Consider the following 9,303-nt stretch of genomic DNA (forward strand, 5'->3'; position numbering starts at 1 on the left):
GTCGCTCTGGATAAGAGCGTCTGCTAAATGACTAAAATATAAATGTAATTCAGGGTGTTATTATGCCAAAGGTAAGCCTATCTTTATGCCCAGTGATTTTTGCATATTTATAAAAGAGGATACAGGGGTCTGTCTTAATCAATTGCTTTTCCTCTGTGGATCTGTGGATTGTCTTAACCAATTGCTTTTCTTCTGTGCATTTTAATGGTCCTTCCATTCATCAGGAGTGAGGTGAAATAACTTGACAGGCATAAGCAAATTCCCTGAACGCATCATCATCCACGTTGACTTCACCTCTCCTGTGTTTTCAGATTAGTGCAGATTGCAGACAAGCCATTCTGTACTATGGAGAGAGAAAAACCCATCTTTTAAATTTAAATAATTTCAGATTATTAACTATGTCTGAGACATAATTTGAGATTATGAACGATGCCTGAGACATAGATATATGATTTATGTAGCCCCTAAACTTTTAAGTGGATCCCATTTGTAGCCAACTACCCACATCACACACTCACACAGATAGAGAGAGAGAGAGAGAGAGAGAGAGAGAGAGAGAGAGAGAGAGAGAGAGAGAGAGAGAGAGAGAGAGAGAGAGAGAGAGAGAGAGAGAGAGAGAGAGAGAGAGAGAGAGAGAGAGAGTGTGTGTGTGTGGGTGACTGGATGACTATGCAAATAGATACATCCCAGCCTATTGGATTTCCTCTTGAAGTTCTACTCAAACTTTTAAAGTATTATTATATGGGTGAAATTATGAGTAAACAAACATTTACACGTTTGCTTAGGAAGGATGAATGAATGAATGAAGCCAATGCACAAATAAATAAATAACAAATAGAATACAATACAATAGCATACAATAGAATGGAATACAATGTACTTTTCCCCAGAAAACATCGGCAGTCTACTTTGTCATACAAACATCACATAGGCCTATGTATCAAACAAGGTTCATGAAATTACCTAGTTTCTCTTTATCCGACCCATTATAAACTGTCCAATCAGATTACACCAACTCTGCCAACGTTCATTGGCTACATGTTTTACCGTCATCTTCCGCAATTGCGTCTATTCACCAACACATCTACGCGTCTTCTCTATTTATTTCTATTGCACGGACAATTTGTACGCACCGGTCAAGACTTGAGCTTCAAATATAGCGTAATGACGCAAACGGACCTCAGGAAATATCCAGCTCAAACTAAAACCTGCCTATAGTTTCATTCAAGATGGTTTTAGAAACTATTTCAAGGATCATAAAAATCCAGCTTCCAGCCTACCTCAAAAAGCTCCCCCTTCCGGAGACGATCGGAGGATTTGCAAGGTTAACAGGTAAATGGTTACAATGTTGCAATGGTGAAAACAGGAAATACATAATAGCTTATCCCCATGCATGCACGCCTACAATACTAGCCACAGTAGTTTGCCAGTTTTAATGCGGTTTTCCCAAGTTTCTTATAGATTGTTTTCTGTGTGGCTGTTAAAGTGCTCATCCACTTCATATTGAATAAAGTTCCTTACTTGGGTCAGGTCAAGATGATTGAACATTGTAGGGTAGCTTAACAGTGCACTACTTTGAGAAGTGTTCTTGTATTGTTACAATGTATCAGACTCGGAGAGTGGAAACATTGTATCAAGTGTACTGTACCGTAGGTGTAGCCAAACAAGTGTTTCGTTTGTATGTAGCACATTTCCTCTCTTGGCTATTGAAGGGAACTAAACCATGTTATTCCATGCATGTGAAACATTAGGCTACAACAAAATAGATTAAAATCCAGGTTGAGGCTGCTTATACTTTGATACTTTGATCCTGTGTGCATAAGCAACAAACTCCAAGTTCAATTGATGGAGCTCATTGCTTGACATGAACAAAGTATATGCTATTAGCAGTGATGATTCTTGCTCTCAATGCAGGCCAGCACATTGAGACCAGTCAGTCAATAAAGCAAAAATAAAACCAACTATAGGCCTATTGTCGCTCTAAATGTTTATAAGGCAATAATAACACTTGATGAGAAGCTGCTTCAAGTAAACTGTTACCAACCAGTCACATGTAGGCTAATAAGACTCACTGGATGGCTTTATAAAAGTTCCTTATGAAACTGCTGCTGATATAATTTGGTGTCATTAAACAGTGCATCTTCAAACCTTTCCTTTGCCTTAGCCTCAAAACACTAAATACACTCTCATAGTATTCCCATAAAGCAGTGTAAATCTAGGACTGCATGCTTACTCAATGGAGAACAGATTCCTCTCAAACTACACCTGAACGAGGCTCACACACTAGCCTTTCTGAGTAGTTGTGAGAGGAAAAGGGTCTGACACAGTAGCTGTCATTGCACAACATTGGAAAAGTTATGCCTTGAATTTAAGTACTATGACAAACCCAATGTAAATATTGGCTTTACATGAGCTTTGACAACTTGAAGAAACGCTTACGCTTGACCTTTGGGATGAACGCTGAATGCATGACTATGGAAAGTGTCAGATTTGGGACCTAAAAATAGCCCTAAACTAGTGGCTGGGGTTCTGAGTTGGGTCTTCATAGCAGATATTGTTGAGTGTGGAGATGACATGCCCTTTGCTAAGGAAAGCAGCAGACCTGGGTTCAAGTACCTGGGTTGAGTGTTTTTCCAATTCTGTCTGGATTGCCAGATGGGATGGGTTTTCAGTTTTGGGACTATTCTATTTGTCCATTAAGCCAGGCAAGCTCAATCAAGCACAGAGTACAATATTTGAAATGAATTCAAATAGGATTTGAACCCAGGTCTGGAAAGCGGTGGTGGAAAATTATGGTTTCTCCCATTGCCCTGAGGTGCTCCATACTGAGGATCATTGACATTGTAAACATTGATTTAATAAGTCTTCGGTAGCAAATCTATAGGAGATGCATGAACATGAAGCGACTGGAATAATTGGCATGGCACTGGAAGCTCAATTATTGTTAATTTCATTGCCGTTCGGTGTAGCTTTGAAGTTATAACTTGCCTGCAGTCAGTAGCATAAGTACTGAGGTTTTTCCACCCCTATATTACATTTGTCTTTTAAATTTTTTCACTGTCAGGAAAATATGGGAGTCAAGTGAAATGTCCCTGCAGGCATCTAAAGACACTATGGCTGCGTTTAGACAGTCAAAATACCAATTAGTGGAAAAAAGATCAGAATTGGATGCCTGTGTAAACGATGCCTCCACACAGGGAAATACATTCTAGCAGCTTCAAATATGTGCGCGTCATTAAATTGTTTTGCTCTTTTGTCCGGATTTGATGGTGTTTTTACATTTGCCTTTTGAAGTCGAGATAAATCGTATAATGAGATTAACATTCTCCCATTAGGCACCCTTCTTTTTAATCAAAAGGCTTTTAATTTAATTGCCATGAGATTCAAAACACAGCCCTCAGCTGTCATAGTCAATGGTATAATTCATGGTCATTGGGGTGCACAGTGATCAGGTTTCCAGACAGTTGTATTCTGCTAAATGGAGACAGCCTATAGAGCCCCACAGTGGAGGTGTCATAATACCCATCAAACCTAGCGGTCAAACAGGGAAATGGTTCCAATCGTTTTCCACCATTCATTTTTCCCATAGGGAATTTTAGAACACTTAAAATAAGGGCTGTGTTTCGTGTGGACTTACCCTGGCGCGACGTTTTGATAACCATGTAAACCTCTCTCGGATAAGGTGACTTTCATCAATATATTCCGCTGTATTTACTCTGATTCTAAAATTTTAATTAGCATCAAAGTAGACATCATGCAAGCTACAAATCCCTGCAAGCTTCTGCACCTCATTTCTAGCCTACACCGTTGCTAACAGGTATTGTGTCAATTTAAAAATTGCACAAGACAGTTCACAGAATTGTCAATTGAAAGAAATGTAGCCAACATTAGATAGTTAATCCAGGGGCATGTAGCATCGGACACTGATACAGAACACCCCAGGCGGAATGTTATGGGAACCGCAGGGGTGGAACAATTGAGGAGATCCAACATCACTGTGTGTGTGTGCCTGATTTGTGTGTGTGTTTTCTTCCCAGTCTCTGAGTGGCTCCGGTTGCTGCCTCTCCTGGGAATCTTGGCCCTGCTGGGCTACCTCACCATCCGGCCCTTCCTGCCCAAGAAGAAGAAGCAGAAGGACAGCCTGATCAACCTGAAGATCCAGAAGGAGAACCCCAAAGTGGTCAACGAGATCGACATTGAGGACTTGAAGAGCACAAACGTCTGCTACTGCCGCTGCTGGCGCTCCAAAACGGTAAATTGGACTAGAGGGAGAGTTGGATGGTTATTGCTAACACTACACCTTCCTAGTAATTTCAGGGCCCATATTCACAAAGTCTCTCAGTAGGAGTGCTTAGGATCAATATTGCCTGATAGATCATAATGAATAAGATTATATGGACAGGGGGAACCTAATCTTAGATCTCATTCCTACTCTGAGACACTTGTTGAATACAGGCCCTGATCAGCCTTTATGGGGCCAAGGGAATGGGATAGTGGTTGGCTTGAGATTGGTTTTAGATCATGTTAGATGCAAAGACATAGCTATAGCAAGTGGTCTTCTAACCTTTGTGAAAATGTTATGCAGATGTCAGCAGTTTCTTTGTCCATTCTCACAGTCTTTTGAGGCCAAGGGGAAGCATATGACTGTTAATAAACTGTCAACTATGCGGGGGGCTCAAGCTATCCTATCTATAAGCAATGCCTCGTACTGTACGTATCAGCTAATATTAAGTTGTTTCCTGTTGCAGTTCCCTGTTTGTGACAAATCACACATAAAGCACAACGAGTTGACTGGAGACAACGTGGGTCCTCTCATACTCAAGAAGAAGATACTATAATCCATCTTTAACGCTGTGAGGGAGCCGACATCTTTACTCCCTTCTCTAACGGTCTTTAGTTCTTTTTAAAAATGTGTTTTTGTCTGTATTTTAGGGCATGGCCTTTTGTACTCTGCCAAATTGTCTTACTTTTGTTTTGGTAAAAAAAAAATGATATGGCGCATACTTTGCTTTTGGTAGTGATATGCTGCAGAAATGTTGGTGGCGAGTTAACTCCTCAAAGATTTTACCATCAACACATCTTATTTATTTCAACTTGCCAATAATGGGCAATAACTGAGATAGTTTGAAAGGCTATACCACGGAGTAGTGTAAAACCTATCACCACTCCCTCTTATTGTCTCCTTCAGAAAACTTTTTGTATAGTGGCCATTTTCCAGTCTGGCTATCTCTCACTTATAGGTCTCGTTAGAAAACAAGTTAACCTAGGGCTCCTTGGTAGCGACGCTCGGTTCCAAACTATTGGGACCACATTGAGGGGAATTTGGACTTGAATCACGATTGCAACTAGGGTAGCAACTTGCTATTTAGGGTAGTAGTATATTTTGTTAGGTTGAAAGAAAACAACTTTACTTAGCATTTTCAGTCTCCGAACTGCTGTAAGCTTGAAGTCTTTCACTTGCATACAAACACACTTACAGGATTTGTTTTCTCTGCCATTTCTCTTTGTTCATAACCTTATAAAACATGCCTTAATTCTGTGTTCATACTATATTGTGTGTCCTTGTATTGAAAACTGAAGATCTTAAGACATTTCAGAACATCTTAATTACACAAAACTGCTCCCCTCAAGAAACAATGAACCCATGTTTTTCTACACCAAAATATTTAAGCAATTCATTTTTTTGCCTTTATAGTATCAAACATGTCAGTTGTCGGATTGACTTGCATTCAGACTGAATGTGTTGCAAGTACTTCTTCAACATGAGATTTGGAGAAGGAATCTGATCCTTTGGTTACTGATCCTTATGTTAAATACCAATTACAGTACATAGATCTGTATTTTCATAATGTTTTACTGGGATTTAGGCCGTGGGACTTTTGTAAAATAAAAAAAGTTCACCTGAGTTTACTTTGTTTCACAAAATGATTTTTGTCAAATGGCAAGAAGACAGACAGGCCTTGAAGTTTTGGGAACTGATTGGACAACTGATTTACAATCATTTGACACATTATATATATTTTACATTTTCAATGAGTTTGTCTGCACAAAAATGTTCACAACTATTGTGTGGTGTTTTCACATTCCAACATATAACCTAAGGACGTCAGCAGCACCAGTTACTATTTGCATCTGCTTTCCATTCCAAAACATTGACACTAGGACCCGACCTGTGCTTTCTGAAGGTGATAGGAAAATCTCACCCCTTATAATAAGATATTATCACCACATTAAAGATAAGAACTTTGCTTACCTCTAACACAAAACTAAAACATGACTACTACAATACATGTAGTAACTACATCTACGCTGAGTGTTCAAAACATGAAGGACACCTGCTCTTTCCATGACAGACTGACCAGGTGAATGCTATGATCCTTTATTGATGTCACTTGTTGAATCCACTTCAATCAATCAGTGTACTGTAGATAAAGGGGAGGTGGCAGATTAAAGGGGTTTTTAAGCCTTGAGACATGTGCATTCAGACCCCTTGACTTTTTCCACATTTTGTTACGTTACAGCCTTATTCTAAAATTGGTTAGATAATTATTTTCCCTCATCAATCTACACACAATACCCCATAATGACAAAGCAAAAACCGTTTTTTGTAATTTTTTCCCCAGTATTATTCCAAATAAAAAAACGGAACTATCACATTTACATAAGTATTCAGACCCTTTACTCAGTACTTTGTTGAAGCACCTTTGGCAGCGATTACAGCCTCGAGTCTTCTTGGGTATGACGCTACAAGCTTAGCAAACCTGTATTTGAGGAGTTTCTCCCATTCTTCTCTGCAGATCCTCTCAAGCCTTGTCAGGTTGGATGAGGAGCGTGTCGCTGCACAGCTATTTTCAGGTCCCTCCAGAGATGTTCGATAGGGTTCAAGTCCAGGCTCTGGCTGGGCCACTAAATGTCATTCAAAGACTTGTCCCGAAGTCACTCCTGCGTTGTTTTGCCTGTGTGCTTAGGGTAGTTGTCCTGTTGGAAGGTGAACCTTCGCCCCAGTCTGAGGTCCTGAGCACTCTGGAGCAGGTTTTCATCAAGGATCTCGCTGTACTTTGCTCCGTTCATCTTTCCCTCGATCCTGACTAGTCTCCCAGTCCCTGCCGCTGAAAAACATCCCCGCAGCATGATGCTGCCACCACCATGCTTCACCGTAGGGATGGTGCTAGGTTTCCTCCAGATGTGACGCTTGGCATTCAGGCCAGACTTCAATCTTGGTTTCATCAGACCAGAGAATCTTGTTTCTCATGGTCTGAGAGTTCTTTAGGTGTCTTTTGGCAAACTCCGAGCGGGCTGTCATATGCCTTTTACTAAGGAGTGGCTTCTGTCTGGCCAATCTACCATAAAGGTCTGATTGATGGAGTGCTGCAGAGATTGTTGTCGTTCTGGAAGGTTCTCCCATCTACACAGAGGAACTCTGCAGCTCTGTCAGAGTGACCACCGGGTTCTTGGTCACCTCCCTGACCAAGGCCCTTCTCCTCCAATTGTTCAGTTTGGCCGGGCGGCCAGCTCTAGGAAGTCTTGGTGGTTCCAAACTTCTTCCATTTAAGTATGATGGAGGCCACTGTGTTCTTGGGGATTTTCAATGCTGCAAACATTTTTGGTACCCTTCCCCAGATCTGTGCCTCGACACAATCCTGTCTCAGAGCTCTACGGACTATTCCTTCGACCTCATGGCTTGGTTTTTGCTCTGACATGCACTGTCAACTGTGGGACCTTTATAGACAGGTGTGTGCCTTTCCAAATCATGTCCAATCAATTGAATTTACCACAGGTGGACTCCAATCAAGTTGTAGAAACATCTCAAGGATGATCAATGGAAACAGGATGCACCTGAGCTCAATTTTGAGTCTAATAACAATGGGTCTGAATATTTATGTAAATACATTTTTAATACATTTGCAAACATTTCTAAAAACCTGTTTTCGCTTTTGTCATTACAGGCTACTGTGTGTAGATTGATGAGGAACATTTTTTATTTAATCAGTTTTAGAATAAGGCTGTAACATAACAAAATGTGGAAAAGTCAAGGGGTCTGAATACTTTCCCGAATGGACTGTATGTGCCATTCAGAGGGTGAATGGGCAAGACAAAATATTTAAGTGCCTTTGAAAAGGGTATGGCACTGGTTTGTGTCAAGAACTGCAATGCTGATAGATTTTTCATGCAGAACAGTTTCCCTGTGTGTATCAAGAATGATCCACCACCCAAAGGACATCCAGCCAACTTGACACAACTGTAGGAAGCATTGGAGTCAACATGGGCCATCATCCCTGTGGAACGCTTTCGACACCTTTTAGAGTCCATGCACAGACAAATTGAGGCTGTTCTGAGGGCAAAAGTAAGGGATGCAACTCAATATTAGGAAGGTGTCCTTAATGTTTTCTTACACTGAGTGTCAAAAGACTACCACCTTTGTTAAAGGGCCAGTGCAGACGTTTTTATCTCAATATCAAATCATTTCCGGGTATAATATTCTGGTTGAGCTATACAGGACTCTTACATGGTATGATATACCACAAATTACTACTGAAAAACCCAAGGGACTCTTTCAAGAGTCCATACAAACGTAACAAAGAAATCTCTAAATCAACTGCACAATAAATAATGAATAATATTAAGAATAATAAAAACATGATAAAATGAATAGAACAAAAACTGTTTTGGCAGTCTTTTCTTAAACATTGATTTTACAGTATATTGCTCGGAATGTGACTCGATTATCTGAGCCACACCGATTCTGCCTGAAAGACCCGTCTTAAATAGATCTTAGCTAGGGGCCCATATTATTCATGTTTTTTTGTGACATAATTTGGTCACATTTAGTGCACACTGCACAACATTATCTGAATATTGCTTAAAATGGAAACGTACAATAAATAAAATCATCTTGCCTTTGTCCTGAGTCTAGCTAGCACGCTAGCAACAACCGTCCATCGCTAAAAATAATATTTTCTCTGTATCAAACTGCATAACAAACTAGTACAACACTTCTCATAAATACATTACATGCACACAGAATACAACATCAGCAGCTGGTAAATAATTGATGCGTAAGGCCTAAGGACAAAAAATAAATGTTGTGAGGGCGTACATACAGTGAATGACAGTATGATAATGAACACACAACATGCCTGATGGTCAATGTCACAATTCTAGTGGCTCTGCTCATAGAACCACTTTTAATGATAGGGTATCATTTTAGTAGTAGCATTACTGAATTTTCAGTCGTTGTATCGTAACATTACAGTATAGTGTAGAATGCTTGGATATAGTGGCTTGTTGGTTGAGTGGCAGGTG

The 9,303-nt window shown here is 40.2% G+C and overlaps 1 protein-coding gene across 1 annotated transcript; it reads left to right on the top strand.

The window, feature by feature from the left end:
• The first annotated feature begins 1,069 nt into the window (after positions 1–1,069).
• On the top strand, positions 1,070–5,905 carry LOC121547200 (CDGSH iron-sulfur domain-containing protein 2A). The gene is made up of 3 exons (XM_041858345.2): positions 1,070–1,332; positions 4,038–4,252; positions 4,749–5,905. The coding sequence occupies exons 1-3, from the start codon at positions 1,230–1,232 to the stop codon at positions 4,836–4,838; spliced, it is 408 nt and encodes a 135-aa protein (XP_041714279.1). The 5' UTR covers positions 1,070–1,229; the 3' UTR covers positions 4,839–5,905.
• The last annotated feature ends 3,398 nt before the right edge of the window (positions 5,906–9,303 follow it).

Source organism: Coregonus clupeaformis, chromosome 31, assembly GCF_020615455.1.
Source record: "Coregonus clupeaformis isolate EN_2021a chromosome 31, ASM2061545v1, whole genome shotgun sequence".
Lineage (NCBI taxonomy): Eukaryota > Metazoa > Chordata > Actinopteri > Salmoniformes > Salmonidae > Coregonus > Coregonus clupeaformis.